This window comes from Glycine soja, chromosome 3, assembly GCF_004193775.1.
Source record: "Glycine soja cultivar W05 chromosome 3, ASM419377v2, whole genome shotgun sequence".
In the NCBI taxonomy this organism is placed as follows: Eukaryota; Viridiplantae; Streptophyta; class Magnoliopsida; order Fabales; family Fabaceae; genus Glycine; species Glycine soja.
This window is the reverse complement of record NC_041004.1, coordinates 6,540,327-6,557,672: the sequence shown is the minus strand read 5'-3', so window position 1 is coordinate 6,557,672 and position 17,346 is coordinate 6,540,327. Positions and strand designations below refer to the sequence as shown.

The 17,346-nt window shown below is 37.2% G+C and overlaps 1 protein-coding gene across 4 annotated transcripts in view; it reads left to right on the top strand.

Annotated features, from left to right (window-relative positions):
* Positions 1 to 409: 409 nt before the first annotated feature.
* The window catches only part of LOC114406067 (TMV resistance protein N-like), a 29,244-nt gene continuing 12,307 nt past the window's right edge, over positions 410 to 17,346 (top strand). For 2 of the 4 annotated variants that reach the window (XM_028368636.1, XM_028368639.1), the window contains exons 1-7: positions 411 to 1,054; positions 1,148 to 1,246; positions 1,335 to 1,418; positions 1,655 to 1,831; positions 2,268 to 2,381; positions 2,468 to 2,551; positions 6,747 to 6,839. In XM_028368636.1, the coding sequence (XP_028224437.1) occupies positions 543 to 1,054; positions 1,148 to 1,246; positions 1,335 to 1,418; positions 1,655 to 1,831; positions 2,268 to 2,381; positions 2,468 to 2,551; positions 6,747 to 6,839 (1,163 nt within the window). In that variant the 5' untranslated portion in view covers positions 411 to 542. Of the gene's footprint in view, positions 1,055 to 1,147; positions 1,247 to 1,334; positions 1,419 to 1,654; positions 1,832 to 2,267; positions 2,382 to 2,467; positions 2,552 to 6,746; positions 6,840 to 17,346 lie in introns of all 4 variants that reach the window. The other 2 variants (XM_028368638.1, XM_028368637.1) reach the window with 2 other exon arrangements.

Here is a 17,346-nt window from a genome sequence, read left to right as displayed (position 1 = left end):
GTTGATGAGATTTTTTAAATTTATTTAAATTAGAATTTAAAATTAATATTTTTTTCTTAAATTTCAGGTCACCGCTGTAACCCACGGAGGATAGAAATATGGTAAATTTAATATTTTTTTCTTAAATTTCAGGTCACCACATTTACTTTATGTCATTCGCAAAAAAGTATTTGTGATTAGAAAGTAGTCCTTTTTTTTTTCTCTTCCATAAATTGAAATGCTATTGAGTACACGGATTTCTTTAAAAAAATATAAAAGTTTAATAAATAGTTAATATGGTAATGATGACAGTTGTCACTGAAACAAAACGACAGATCTGGGCGCGGTTGAGTCCAAGTAATGACAGTTGTCACTCAAAAAAAAACAACAGATCTGCAAATCCAAAGTCTCGACGCGGTTGAAGTGATATGTTAAAAAAACCACCACCCACAACGGGTTAGTTGGGGTCCGGTTGACATCCCCAGTTAGAATGGCTATTTATGCCCCATAACAATATCCTTCTTAGCTCCATTCTTAGACAATAATATCCTTTCATCTCTTCCATGTCTTCTTTCCCATTACGCTTTCCGCCTGAACGGTATCAAGAGGACAACAGAAACTATGACGTGTTTTTGAGTTTCAGAGGGGAAGACACGCGTGCTTCTTTCACTTCACATCTCTATACCGCTCTTCACAACGCGGGAATCTCTGTTTTCAAGGATGATGAGACACTTCCAAGGGGAAATAAAATTTCAACCTCGCTGGGGTTAGCAATTGAAGAGTCTCGACTTTATGTTGTTGTTTTCTCTAGAAACTATGCAAATTCGCTATGGTGTTTGCAAGAGTTGGAGAAAATAATGGAGTGTCACAAAGCAACAGGACAAGTGGTAGTGCCAGTGTTCTATGATGTAGATCCCTCTGAAGTACGTCATCAAACAGGCCACTTTGGACAAGCATTTCGAAACCTTGAGGCGTATATCGATTTAAAAATGGAAGAGGAAATGCTGCCAGGATGGCGCAAGATGGTTTGTGAGGGCCCTCGCATCTCCGGGCCTTCTGTTTTCCGAGATTGCAAGTAATAAAAACACTTCCAGCTTTCTCGTATTTTTACTGAGCATTGTCTCTGGAATTTACGTTTATGAAATTCATAACATGTACATGTATGTAGTGGTCAAAGTGAGATTTTGGAAAGGATACATCGCCACGTGGAGCATTGGAGGGTGTCACTTCGTGAGGCTGTTAGCATCTCCCCCGGTTCAGGATTCGGGTAATTGAGACACTTTATGCTTTCAGATTTTTATTGAACATTGTCTCTGAAAACAAGATTTATGAAATTCATGACATGTATGACGTAGAAAAATGGACGTCGTTGCTAATAAAATAGACAACTTTGTGGAGCGTTGGAGGGACGGACTTTGTGTTGCCACTCGCATCCCGTGGTATTTAGACTCAAATATATTTTAGCTTTTATACTTAAAAACATCACATTCTAGTCGTTGTACATATCATTTTTAATCCATTTTAGTCATTGCCAAAGGATTAAAAATTACATGTGTAAGGACTAAAATGGGATGATTTGAGACTAAAATGTAAAGTTTTTGCATCTATAAGAATAAAATAAATAATTAAACCATATCTAAAAATAACATTTATGAAATTCATAACATGTATGAAGGAGAGGAATGTTGATTGCTGAAAAGTTAATAGATCTCCTTGTGAAGCATTGGAGGATAACACTGGGCAGGGTAATTTTTATGGCTGCTGGTAAGCCAGATGATTCAGCCTTGAAGCATTGGAGTGAGGCACTTTGGGAGGCTGCTCGCATCTCGGGAGGTGCAGACCTAATTTCCAAGTAATTGAGACAATTTCTGTTTTGAGATTTGGTTTAATATATTTTTTATTCCTAATAAATATCTAATTTTTCCTCTAATAAATTTTCATTTTGCATTCAATCCTTAGTAAAATAATTTTATTTTTGTCCTTGGCACTTAGTTTTAATCCCAATAATTTTTTTCTATTTTTTATTAGTTGTGATTAAAACAAAATTTACTAATTTATTACTTATTAGAAAATAAACATGAAATTCCCTAATTTATCAGGGATTAGAACAAAATATCAAAGACAAAAATAAAAATATCGTTTTATTAGGAATTAATGTTAAGCAAAATTTAGTAGGGGGAAAAGACAAAAATTTAGTATTTATTGGGGATAAAAAACATATATAAGCCTTTTGATTTTTACTGAACATTGCTTCTAAAAATAATATTTATGAAATTCATATCATGTAGAAGAAAGGAAATGAATCCTCTTGTTGCCTATGAGATAGACCTCCTCGTGAAGGATTGGAGGAAGGCACATCGTGCGGTTGGTGGCATCTCAGCGGGTGTAGTCTTAAAATCCATGTAATTTAGAAACTTTTTCTGGTTTCATTTCTTACTGAACTTTGTCTCTAGAAGTCACGTTTATGAAATTCATAACATGTATCAAGTGCTGAAGAGGAGATCAGAAAAGATTTTGAGGTTCTTGTAATTCATTGGAAGGAAGCACTTCATGAGGCTGCTGACATCTTGAGGTTTGTAGTCCTAAATCCAACATAATTGAAACGCTTTGCTCTTTCTCATTATTTTTACCAAACATCGTTATCACACATATATTAGTTTGTTACTGGTTCATGGGTTTATTTGTTTGTTATAACCTATAAACCTATTATACAAAGCAATTCTATCCACTTTGCTGTGTTGATCAATAAAAGAATTAGCCATTTCTTATTCTTTAATCGTTTCATGGTATCACAATATCACTGTCAGATCTCCTTTTTGGAACTCTGGTGCATAGTCTTCGAAAATGCCTCCTTGCAACAATTTGAATGCGAATAATCCCCCTTCTAATCTAAATCCTGTACAAGATCCTATGAGCCTTTTCTATGCCAATCCAAATGTAAATCCCGCAAGATCAATCGTTTCGTTTCTTCTCCATTGACTGGTACAAATTACCACACATGGGCTCGAGCGATGTAGCAAGCATTGATTACAAAGAACAAGCAGAAACTTGTTGATGGAAGAATCGGAAAACCTGATCGGTATGATCTGATTTACGAAACATGGGAAAGATGGAACAACAGTTTGGTACTTTCCTTGATTATGATCTCTGATGCTAGGAGGAACTTGCAAGAAAGATTCTGATGCTAGGAAAGCATTGCTAACACAGAATTTTCCTCTGATGCTAGGAGGAATTTTCAAGAAAAGGATTCTCACAAGCAGATCTGGTAAGAATTTCCAAAATTCAGGAAGGCTTATATTCCTTCAAACAAAATTCACTTTCTGTCACTCAGTTTTTTAACGAACTCACAGTACTGGATAATGCTGGATAATGCTTTCAGTGAAAGGAACTGGAGCCTAAAAAGGCCACTGAGCAGCCTGTTGTAACAGCCTCAATGGTGAAGATTACAAAACTCTAATTTAGCATGTCTTTGGATAGAGTAATGTAATTTTTTAGGGTATTTCAATTGATACTCAGGAAAATATTCCGTTTGGATATCTACTTTCAGAATTTCATAAGTTCTCCAAATTTCCAGTCCTTTGTTAAAATGAGGAATTTACAATTTCACTAAAATAGGTGGAATTTCAAATTCCACCCCAACACACCATGCGCCCTTTTCTCTCGGTTCTATTACTTAATTATCAATGACAGAAGATTATTCTATGAGATCAATTTTCAGCAACCTCCTCCAGCCGTAAACTCATTGGAGCTCAATATTCCTCAATCGGGATGAGGGTACGAATTGAAAACTCAACGCTCAAGCATCGTTTGCTGACAGACATGGCACCAATTGCTGCCAGCAGGTATGTTACCCGATGTACACGTTCTGACATACTCACCACCACCATTGATGACGTCAACACGGTTCCCTCAATGTGGTGGTGTCGTGCCTCCTCATCATCAATTCTATCAGGGTTGCAAAGCTTCAAACATGGCTAATGCGTGGTCTTTGATCCATCAACGAGAATATTGCAGTAGTTAGAATCTTGGACTGTTGCTGTTGGAGAAGTTTCTCAGGTAGAAGGATATAGTGGAGACAAATCAGTTTTGAGTTTTGAAAGGATGACAAACAGATAATTAAAAATTGATCCAAATTAAATTAATAACCCAAACATCTGCAATTGAATGAAATTTGATGTCCTTCATTTGAATTACTTCGCATTTTAAATCATCTGGTATTTTATACTCTATCTAAACACAGAAGGTTTTTGACTCACTGGGTCTGTTATGTCTCTACACTTGCTGCTGCCCCAGGAAAATTTGAGGGTAGAGCCTAAAAATGTGCCTTTTGGGGGTACAAGGCTGGAGTTAAAGGATATTTAGCATATGGCATTCATAGCAATGAAATTTTGATATCCAGGAATGCTCAATTTTATGAACACATATTCCCTTGCCTCTCTCAGTCCATCTCTCAATCATCTTTGTTGTCAATGCTGCTATTTGCATTAACCAACTGTTGGAGTCTAATCCAAAATCTGATAGTTAATATGGTTACAGATATACATGGGTAACCATCCAGCTGTGTGTTGTTGTATATAAACTCATTTCTTATATTGACTAAAAGTACCTTTTTTCTCTCATCTTGCATTCTCTTCATTCTTTCTCTTATTCCTCTCAATATGCATATGTGTATCTAGCTTGCTCTAACACCAACAAAGACAACTACCTGAAGGATTATATTTGTCTTATCGCTACTACTAACCCATCAAAATTTCTTTATCCCATTACTTCTTACCTCTCCTATCAGTCATTATCCCCTAATCAGAAAGCTGATTTCATTTCTACCTTAACTGGACCCACCACTTTTACACAAGCCAGCAAGGATCAATGTTGGTGGATGCCATGCTGGAAGAACTGAGAGCTTCAAAGGAAAATCAGACTTGTAAGATTGCGGTTTGCCCCCGGTGTTCAAGTACGGATTTAAGGGGGTGGTTGCTTGCTCCCCTTCCTCCAGATGCTTTATCTACACGAGAAGTAAAATAAAATTAAAATAAATTAATATTGATAGAGAAAAATTGATAATAAAATTAGAATATTTAGTTGATGTTTGCTTAATTTTCTTTTAGTAATAGATTTTACCTCTTGTTTTACACAAATTTGTTAATAAATATCGTGGAACTTTTTATTTATCAAATAATTATTTATTAAGTTAAATAATTATGTAAAAAAAGACCCCCTAATGCATTCCTGGATCTGTCCCTGCCAATGATATGCCCATTGGCCGCCAATGGGTGTACAAAATTAAGAGGAAAACTGATGGATCTATTGAGAGCTAGGTTCAAGGCTCGGTTGGTGGGGAAAAGTTAATTATAACCAAATTAAGGGTGTGATTATTTTAATACTTTGTCTCCAATGACAAAGTTAAACATAACCTGAGTTCGAGCTTTTGGCTTTGGCATCTATCAACAATTGGTTCATTTACCAATTGGATGTCAATAATGCATTTCTTCATGGGGATCTAAAGGAAGATGTGTATATGCAAGTGTCTTAAGTGTCAAGAAAGAATAAGGTTTGCAAGCTTGTTAAGTAACTCTATGGACTTACACAAGCTTGCCGCAAATGGTATGAGAAGTTGAATTTCTTGCTTCTCCAACTTGGATTTCAACATTCTATAGTTGATCACTCCTTTTTTATTCATCACACAGTTGATTCTCTTACCACTCGTGTATGTAGATGACATAGTCATTGTTGGAAATTCTATTGATATAATCACTTAGTTCAAGCAGATTTTAGATAATCAATTTGGGGGTTTTGAAGTTTCTCACTCATCAAGAGGTATCTCTGTATGCCAATGCCAATATTGTCTCGATCTCTTAAGTGATTATGGTGTTCTCAGTGCCAAATCTGCAAGCACCCCTTCTAAACCTACATTGAGACTTCACGAAGATGATAGGAATCCTTGTCATGATGTGGAAAGCTATATATAGTCGTCTTTTGGTCGCCACCTATACCTTACTTTCACTCGTCCAGATATATCCCATGCTGACCAACTACTTGGTGCCCCCGCAACACTGAGTCATTATCAAGCAGCCCAATGCGTACTTTGGTATTTGAAAAGGAATCCTGGAGAAGGACTTTTCTTAATTTCCTGTGTCATGTATAATACATCTCCCTGGTTTTAGTGACACAGATTTAGGTGGATGTCTCGATACTAAGATACTAAGCATTCTATGACTGGTTATTGTTTCTTTTTGGGAGACTTAGTCACTGGTTTGTTGGAAATCCAAAGAACCAGCCAACAGTGGCAAAGTCCTCATCCGAGGCAGAATATCGAGCCTTAGCTTCAGCTACTTGTGAGCTGCAATTGTTGCCTTTTCTTGTTCAAGATCTCCCCATCACTTTTTCCAAACAGTCAGTGATCTGATCAACAATCAAAGTGCTTTGCACATTGCAACCAAACCCGTTTTTCATGAGAGGACCAAGCATACACACCACTGACCAAACTGAAGACCTCTTCACCAAAAGTTTACATCCCAAGCATTTTCAGAAATTTGTTTTCAAGCTGGGATCGATTGCTATTTTCCAACCTACAGTGTGAGGGGGGATATTACACATATATTAGTTGGTTACCAGTTCAACGAATTTATTTGTTTGTTATAACCTGCTATAGCCGGTTTAGATAGTCAACTGTATAAAGCAACTTTGTATGGATTATCCATTTGTTTTTCTTTAATCGTTTTAGTTGTCTCTTAAAAATAACATTTGAAATTCATAACATGTATGAACAGTAAGAGGATTGTTGTTGAAGAGTTCACGAAACGTTGGGCAGAGGTACTTCGTGAGGCTGCTAGTATCTCAGGGATTGTAGTCCTAAATTCCAGGTAATGAAACACTTCTGCCTTCTCACATTTCTTCATCTAATACTCAACATTTTTTAATACTTCAAATGTTTATGTATCATAGTACCATAGTTGCACAATTTTTAAATTGGCTATTAAACAAATTAATCAACCGTCCTTTGTTAGTTTTTTCCTCGTTACTTTTATTATTCAGAGGTCATGTTTAAAGCATTTTATAGAAAGGGAAATATTTAAAAGATGGAAAGAGAGTTAATATACATAGCAGATTGACAGAGTAAGAATAATTATGGCAATTTAGTGTTTATAAAAAAGTATGAAAAGATTAAGGTTAAATAAAATATTTTCTTTTATTGAACTGAAGCAAAGTTGCCAAAGGCAATAGCATCTGATTCTAAAAGAGCCAAAATCTGTTGAGGAGCGTCCTCGAGCCAGTACATTTCAAGAAAATTAAAAACTAAGCTAATTTATCAGCCACTAAATTCCCTTTCCTCTTAGTGAAACTAAAAGCAGATTTCTCCTTCTATTCGTAAGAGCTTCATAATCCTTCAGAATTTCTGCCTGGTAAGAAAAATCTTGTCTTCTATGATTCTTTGATGCCATATGCCGAAGCTGACTATTAGTCTCAATTATAGTGTTTGAAAAACACATGTGCCCCAGCGTCTTAATATCCCACCTGAATGTTATCACTTCTGCAATGAGAGGATCTTAGCAATACGGAATAAAGAGGCAGGATGAGGCCAAATGATTCCCAGCATTGTCCTTGAACACAACTCCCAAACCTGTACCAACTTTTGATCTTATAGATGCATCAAAATTTACCTTGATTTGATTTCCTGTGGGAGGATCCCAACTAATGTTTTGGTTTTGTTGTCTGCTATGCATTTATTTTTTATGTTATGCCAACGAGACCATTATATCTATAATTTGTCTTGGCAGCAATTCCTTCTATGAGAAAACCCAGAGGTTTCTTCTCTTCCACAGTACCCTAATCAATTCAAAGACCCATGTTGTGAAGTTTAGGTTGCTTAAAGCTATAATTTCACTCATCCAAGCCTTGAAATTTGAAATGGCAGAGCTCGGATATACACCCACATTTGATGCAAACCATATTCTCTTGACATCTTCTGTTAGAGCCCTCTAATATCTTGGTGTTCGAGGCCAAGGATCCTCCTAAGAAAAGAAAGGAAGGAAAGCGAGAATTAGTGGAAAACATTCTTCATTATTTTCTGCACTGACTTGCAGTCCTATTTATCGTGCTTACAAGCCAATCATTGGCTGATCCTATCCCTACAGGTAGTGCGGGAGTGTGCAAAAGAAACACACGTGCAACTAACAACCTTTCCTAACAAACTTGCACTACTAAGAAACTAACAATAATAAGAGACATGCACTAATAACAAACTTTTCTGATAGTGGAATTCCCGACAAAGGATATTATCCAAGACATCTGCATAATCCTTGAGGTGTAGGGGTCTGTGAGTGGGTGTCCTCTTGGGGCGTGACCTGGGTATGCTATCATCACCAACCGTCGGGAGAGACACCTTGTCCTCAAGATGGAATGTTGCGTGCAAATCATTTCATTTTTTGCAAGAAGTGTCCTCAGGTGAATCCTTTCTATTGAACTAAGACCATCTGTGTGGATGGTGAAGTGCTATCGTCCCATTTTCTATCCAAGAGGTTCAAAGGTTTAATGAGTGGCTGATTATCAGATGAATAAGAGGCTCTATATCATGTACCAAAGGACCCTGGTGGGGTTTGAGTAAAGAATAGTGAAAAATATTATGTATCTTTGATGATGGAGGGAGGGTCAGGTGGTAGGAAACTTTACCAAGTTTCTTAGAAATTTAAAAAGGCCCATAGTAACGTTTAGAGATCTTATTATAACCGGAAAGAGAAGCAAAAGTTTGACGGAAAGGACGTAATTCAACATACACCCAATCACCAACGTTGTAGGAAATATCATGTCACTTGTTGTTTGCTTGAATATTCATATTATGTTGGGCCTTCAAAAGACAAGTTTTTAAGGATGATAGCAGATTCTGGCTAGTGGAGAGGATGTGGTCCATTGCCTCTACGTGTGAGGAACCAGCAAATATTGAGGAATAGAGGGGGGAGGCTTGTCGTAAGTTGCCTCAAACGGAGTGGTGCCAATGGTGGAGTGTATAGAAGTGTGGTAGGACTATTCTGCGAGGGAAAGGAATTGATACCACTTAGCTAGTTCATCATGAACGAAGCTCCTCAGATACTGTTCCAAAATGCGATTAAGAACCTCAGTCAATTTGTTAGCTCTAGATGGTATGAGGTTCTCATGCAGAGCTTGGTGCCACAAAGTTTGAATAGCTCACGCCAGAGCTAACAGACAAATATCGGGTCACTATCTAAAACCAAACTCCGCGGAAACTTGTGGAGCTTACAGATCATATCCATAAAAAGGGAAGCAACTTTTAAGCTATAAAATAGAAGTGTAAGGAACCAAAGTGGGCACCCTTTGTAAAGCAATCGACAACCACCAAGATGGTAGTATACCCGTGGGATGAAGGGTGGCCAATGATAAAATCTAATGATAAATCTTCCTAAGCAGACGTCAGGACGGGAGGGGCTGGAGCAAGCCAGTTGGTTGTTTGGTCTCATACTTGTTTTGTTGGCAAATGACGCATTGGCAGACAAATTGTTGTATCTCTTTGTGCATTTCCAGCCAATAAAAATTCTCTTGAAGGCGATGCAAGGTTTTTGCAAATCCCAGATGACCCCCTAAAGATGTTGTGTGGTATTCTTCCAGTAAAATGGAGCGGAATGGGTTGAGTGGATCCAATCGAATTTTCCCAAGAAAAAATAGGAGTCTAATATGCAATTTGTCTTAGATTTCAACTTAAAACCAATTGGCACTAAGTGAAGTTGCCCAACAGATATATAAGCTGCACCCCAAGAATTGAAGCAGACGATGTGTAACTTCCTAACACCCCTCTCCACAGATGTCTGCCAATACAGGCGAGTCTACTAGAATAGGCAAGAGCTAAGATGACCTATAGGCTCTGATACTATGTTAGATTTCAACTTAAAATCAATGGGCACTAAGTAAAGTTGTCCAATAGATATATAAGCTACACCCCAAGAACTGAGGCAAGCGATGTGGGACTTCCTAACAACTTGATGTTAGGCTAGGATGAAGAGTTTGTTTGAACTTACCAATGATTGGAAGGTATCGCTAGCGTGCAGGGTGTCGTGCAACATGTCTAAAAATGCAAAATTTGGCATTGACAGAACGAAGCAATGATCGGACTGAAGTTCTAGGATTCTCGACGAAGCATCAGTGACAACATTCAATTTCCTAAACTTGTATTGGATAATTGTACCCCAACAACTTAGACAAATACACCTGTTGTTCCAGAGTCACCTAACACATGAGTTCCTTGAGACTCTTGTGATCTATGAGTATTACAAATGAATGCCTAGTAAATATTGTTGCCATTTGTGGATGGCAGCAGTGATGGCCTGCAATTTATGAACATAGGTTGAGGATCGTTGTAAATGCAGACATAAGGTTTTGCTAAAAAAAATGATAGGGTTCACTAAAAGGGTGGACATTCACGGGGCTGGTGTTGGGTAATAAGTTTATTCAGTGGTTTGGGTTTCAGGTTAGGGGAAGAAGCGTGGGTGTTTGGAAGGGGGAGGAGTCTTTATTGAGGAGGGTGTGGATGTCTGGTAACGGATGAGTAAGAGAAATGGGTGAGGAAACTTGAGGAGATAGTGAGATGGTGATATGGTAAAAAGCACAAGATGAATGGGATTTGTTGGATCAAGTGGCCTCAGAATAATTAAGAATGAGGGTTGAATTAATTATTCCTAAACCTTTACTAATTAAAAATTTACTCTTCTAAGATTTTTACTTATGTTGTTAAGAGAATAAGGAGTAGAAGAGAAACTTAACCAAAAGTAAAAGCGGAAATTAAAATGCACAGCGGAAAGTAAAAGAGTAGGGAAGAAGGAGACAAACACACAAGAGTTTTTATACTGGTTCGGCAACAACCTGTGCCTACATTCAGTTCCCTAGCGACCTACGGTCCTTGAGATTTCTTTTCAACCTTGTAAAAATCCTTTTACAAGCAAAGATCCACAAGGAATGTACCCTCCCTTGTTCTCTTTGAACAACCTAGTGGATGCATCCTCCACTAGAACTGATCAACAAGAGATGTACCCTCTCTTGTTCTCAGTCAAACCCAAGTAGATGTACCCTCTACTTGTACCACAAAGGATGTACCCTCCAATGTGTTAAGACAAAGTTCTCAAGCGATTAAACCTTTGAAACTTTGTGAATGGGGATACAAAAGAATTCTCAGGCGATTAGTCCTTTGAAATCTTTTGTATATGGGAAAGGGAAGAATCAAAAGAATTCTTAGACTGTGTCGTTTTGAATTCTTTGACAAGGGAGAAGGGAGACATAAAAGAATTCAGGCGGTTAGTCCTTTGTTCTTTTGGAAAAGGGAGAAGAGAGACACAAAAAGAATTCAGGCGGTTAGTCCTTGGCGAATTCTTTTCGGCAAAGGGAGAAGAGAATGAAAAGGATGAATAGCACAAGTTTTCAAGGTTTAGAAAATCAGAACACTTTAGAAAGCGTTTGACAAAGAAAGAAGAAGAAGAAGTTCAAAGAGACTCAAAAATCAATGTGGAAAAATTGCTTGTGTAAAGAATGAATTGGAAAAGATAGATGTATAGATTGATTGAATAGATAGATTGTGAAATGCAAAACAAAGTCTTACTTTTATAGACTCTTCATGTCTGGTCAAGAGAACCATTAGAAGAGTTATGACTTTTAGAAAAACTTAAAACCAATTTGAAAAAGTCAAAAACCATTTGAAGAGTTACATCTTTTGATTTGTTCAGAAACTATCACTGGTAATCGATTACACTCGATTACCAAATCAGTGTAATCGATTACACAAAGCTTTTTTGTGAAAGAATGTGACTCTTCACATTTGAATTTGAATTTCAACGTTCAAGCACACTGGTAATCGATTACAGCTTTTTGAAATCAATTGGAATGTTGTAAATTCAATTGAAAGCTTTTTGAAAATCATTTTGCTACTGGTAATCGATTACAATAATCTGGTAATCGATTACCAGAGAGTAAAAACTTTTTGGTAAAAGGTTTTGACAAAAATTCATGTGCTACTCAGTTTTTGAAAAAACTTTTTAATACTTATCTTGATTGAGTCTTTTCTTGATTCTTGAATCTTGAGTCTTGAATCTTGATTTTGATTCTTGGAACTTGAATCTTGAAACTTGATTCTTGAAATCAAATTTCCTTTTGAACCTTGAAGTGTTCTTGATTTAATCTTGAACTCATTCTTTGATTCTTGAGATCATCATCTTTGTTATCATGAATTGTTCTTGATCTTTAAGCTTTTTGTCATCACCTTTGTCATCATCAAAACTTCTTTGAATCAATCTTGATTCATCATGAAACTTGTTTCTACAAGATTGGATGAGGTGTTTGAGTTGTAGTGAAGAAAAGTTCTATAGGATTGTTGGGGTGTTCGCACGGAGTGTAATGGAATTTTTGACAATATTGAATTGCATTGTTAACGCTTCATAGTCTGTAATGAAGGGTCCCAACTATTTGAGCCATTGAATTCTAAGAACAATGTCCGTGCCACTAATGGGGAGGATATGTAAGTCGACAGTGAAGACATAACCTTGAAGGTGTAAGGTGGTGTTGGACAAAGTTGATCACAAGGAAGGGTGGTGTCATTACCCACCATCACCTGTAGAGTAGAATTTGTCATTGTCGGGAGCTCAAGGAACTTAGCCACGCGTGTTTGGATGAAATTGTGGGTATTGCTGCTGTCGATCAACATGGTAACCCTGGCCTGTCAAACCTAGCTAGATTCTGATTTGTGCATGTGACAAGTTAGGTGAAAAAGGAATAAAGGGTGGAATCGAATCAATAATGATTGGTTGGTCCAGGGGTTCATTGCGATTATCGTCATCCTCGACAATCAATAATAGGAAACGTGCCTTACATCGGTTATTAGGGCCCCATTTTTTATCACAGTTATAACAAAGACCCTTTTCCCATTTAACAACTATCTCGTCGGGGGTTAGCTTGTTGATTGGGTCTTTGGAGGTGTTGGTAATAAAGGAGAAGCAAATAGTGGAGACGATGGGGAAAATACCTGACTTAAGGAAACTAGTTTACTATGATAGCTTTGGCAACGGTCTTCAAGCTTGTCTTCTTGTAGTTTGGCTAGTGATATAGCCTGTGGAAGGAAATCGGTCGTAGGGCTTGCACCTCGCGTTGCAATTTTTGTGCGAGACCAGAAATGAAACAGCTGAGAAGGAATGATGGAGGTAGACCAACCACAGGATTTGTGAGACGTTCAAACTCATTAAAGTACTTGTTGACAAAACCCTTCTGAGTGAGTTCGAACAAAGCACCTTTAGGGTCATCGTAGAATGTCTGAGTGAATCTAGTTTCTAGCGCTTGTAATAGGGAAGACCAAGACATGTTGAGGTCGTTCTAGAACATCCACTGGAACCAACTCAATGTCAGCCCGTTTATGTAAAAAGAACCCACAGTTATGCACAAAATGTGTTGTGGTAGTCGAAAAACTGGGAGATCTTGAAGATCCATTCCATGGCATTGTGACCGTTGAAATGCAAGACCTCGAGCTTGAGGTGGGGTTAGTGATGGGTGTTGGCCGAGGTTGGGATTGGTGGGATTTTCGGGAAGGGAGTAGGCTATAGTTGAAGAGAGTGTAGTTGGTCGAGGATAGAGTCGAGCTTGTGGGTTAGCTCATGTTAAGCATTAGAAAAGGATGATTGGTTTTGAGTGATTTGGAGCCCGGCCTCCTCCAGATGGTCTGTGACAGTCTTAGAATGGGTTTAGTGGTCGGACATGGAGACTGAAAGGGCAGGTCGGAGCATATTGTTAGAGCTCTCTAATATCCTTGTGTTTGAGGCCAAGGATCCTCCTAAGAAAAGAAAGGAAGGAAAACGAGAATTAGTTGAAAACGTTCTTCATTATTCTTTGTAGTGACTTGTAGTCCTATTTATTGTGCTTACAAGCCAATCATTGGTTGATCCTATCACTATAGGTAACGTGGGAGTGCACAAAAGAAACAAACATGTGCAGCTAACAACCTTTCCTAACAACTTGCACTACTAACAAACATGCATTAATAATAGGCAAGCGCTGATAACAAACTTTTCTAACAGTGGAATTCCCGACAGAGGATATTATTCTATGCAGATATTATCCTATGCATGTATGTAATCCTTGAGGTGTAGGGGTCTGTGAATGGTTCTCTTGGGGTGTGACCTGGGTATGCTATCACCATCATAGCCAATCAAAGCATGAATTGTTGTTTATCCCTTCTCCAAACAGCATGGGCACGTTGGGTCAATATGCATTCCTCTTTTTATTAGGTTTTGTCTCGCTGGAGAATGTTGTGGCATGCCCTCGAGACAAGATTTTTGTATTTTGGTGCAATATCAGTTTTCCAAATCTTTGGACCTAAATTTCTAACTATAGCAGTTGTTGATCCCTCCTCATTTTGCATCTTTTTCATCTCACACCGGTAACCAGATTTGACACTGTACCTCCCATCCATAGAATGTCACCATTTAACTTGTCTTCCTGTCCCGTTTCACTCAAAGGAATTATGTGCATTTCTTTCTTCACTTGTAACAGAAAAAGCATCTCAATAAGCTCCCCCTTCCATTGTCTTGCTTCATGGTTAATGAGATCAACCACTAGCAAAGGATTTTCTTCTTGTGATTCGTGTGGGACATGGTATAAAGAGACATCTCCACTTTAAAGCCAATTGTCATCATAAACCTCCGCACTACGCCCATGTCCAATCCTTCATAACACCCTTCCTTGATTATATCCTTTGAGGCCATAATACTAGACCACACATAACTTGGTCTGTTTCCTCTGGATGCCTCTAAAGGGTGAGACCATTGATAGTATTTTTCCTTTAGTACTCAGGCCACCAATGAATTTTCAAAACATATAAGGCGTCACCATTGTCTTGCTAGTAGGGCTTTGTTAAAGGTTGAGGTAACTCTAAAGTCCATCCCGTCTTCATTTTTGCTCTTTGTTGATTTTGACCACCTTAGCCAATGAAGCTTTCAATTCTCCATGGAGTCTCCAGGAAAATCTAACAATCATTCTTTCAGTTTCATCACAAAGGGATTGTGGTAATTGGAAACACCCCATGATGTTTTTGGGTATTAATTGCATCACTGACTTTATCAGAACTTCTCTTCCAGTCTTTGAGAGAGCTTTCTCTTTCCACCCTTTAGTTTCTTCCACACTTTTTCTTTAAAAAATTGGAAGACATTTGATTTTTATCTCTACTTATGAATGTGGGCAATCCTAGGTATTTTTCATGACTTTCCACTGCCTTTACTCCAAGAAGTCTTGTTAGCTAATCAATTTTGGGACTAGGAAGATTTCGGTTACATGAAAGTTATGACTTTTTAAAATTAATTCTCTGGCCTCAGGCTATTTCATAGGACTTCAAAATATTCACTAGCCTTGTTGCCTCCTCCACCATGGCTCTACAGAAAATCAAAAGCGATTGTTGCATTATCATTAACCATTGAAAGTTTCATCAATATTACGGGAAAGAATACACTTTAGCCTATTAGCAATAGTTTTTGTAATAATCTGAAACACAACATTACATGGCTAATAAGTCTAAACTCACTGGCATGAGAGGGATTTTTTACCTTTTGAATATAGACAATAAGAGTCTTATTTATCACAGAAGGATCTTGGTCGATCACCGTTGAAAATATCCAGGGCCATGTTTGTGACATCCTCTCTAATAATATATGCCAAAACTTCTAATAGAATAAAGTTGGATTGCCATCTTGCCCCGAAGCTTCGGTGGGGTACACCTACTCTAAGGCTTCATAAATCTCCTCTCTTGAAAACTCCACATCCAGGAAGGATCACATCTCTCCATAATTTCTCGCCTCCACAAGGCTTGCAATTTCCGCCATGCCATGAAGCAGAGAAGAGGTAAAAAGATTAGAGAAATACTTTGTTAACACCTCACCAATGTCCTCTACATTCTTATACACATTTCCATCATCATCCGGAATCTTTATGATATTGACTTGCTTTCGTTGGGATGTTTTTCTATGAAAGAAAGTTGTGTTCCTATCCACATACATCAACCACTCCACCTTCAACCTCTGCTTCCAAAGCACCTCAAGCCTTAAAAGCTCCTCCAACTCATCTTCAATCTCAACTTTTGTGTTTGTTAAGAAACTGACCTGGGGAATGCGTTGAATCTTATACAATTTCTTTCAAAGCCTTTTGATTTTTGAGGCAAATGTCCAAACCTTTGTGACCCACACTCATGTAAATTCCCCCTAGCTGGGTAATATTTTGTGTATTTTTGCTATTAGTAGTTGGAAGATTCTTTCACTCAAACCTTTCGTCTTTGAACGCCATCATCACATTGGAAGATTCTTTCGTATGAATCTTTCCCACCAACCAAAAACCCTTATCTTTACTCCTTTCTCCCACTTTAGGTATTTTGACTATCTCCCCCTCCTCCTGGAAATCAACATCTTTCACATTCTTTATTTTGTGAAGTTCAAGTAGCCAGACCTGAGAAAAGACAAGAACCATTGTCTGAGATTTGAGAAAAACCTTACTGCTCACAACTAGAGAAACCCTAGCAAAGCCTTCAAAGGGAGATTAAAACAATATAAACATAAATTTCAAATTAACTAATATTTATAATTAATTAGATATCAATAATGATGGTTAACTGCATTTTTAGGAAATCATCAAAGCAAACATTGTTTAAATTAGTACAAAAACAAGAGCTTGTCAGTTTATTGTACATATTTATTTTTTGTTTTTAAATAACAAAACAAAATGTTTGATAAAAGTAATTTGGGATATTTTAAAAAATAATCTTGGTTTTAGTTTTTAAAATAGAAAGTGAACAATTTATGATTTTTTTCTTTAGTTAATTACTCCTATAATTTTGGTCTATCTATTTTAAAATAAAGATATTTTGTTCATCTATTTTAAAAAATCCTCAATGAAACCCTGGACGTAACGTCTTGATTTATGGTACCATAAAAATGTTTTAATTAACTAAAGTGAATGAAATAAATGTAGGCAAAATTCAAAGATATACAGAAATTGAGGATTTTTTTCTAAAATAATAGATCAAATGTCTTTATTTTAAAATAGAAGGACCAAGATTGTAGGTGGACTAAAATTATATTTAAACATTTTTTATTTTGTTGCTTCACTTCTTCCTCCAGTAACTTCATTTTTTCCCATTCTAAATATTAGGTATTGACAAATGTTGGGCAAAAAGGTTTTCAAAACCAAAAAATAAAATCAGAATCAAACACACTCTAAGAACTATAATAGATTTATCATTTTGTCATACATATTTTATAGAAGTGTTAGTAAGTACCACCATGCAATGGATGAACCTAATGGAGAACAGACGTTTATACAATTATAACTTTTTACTCAAATTTCTAT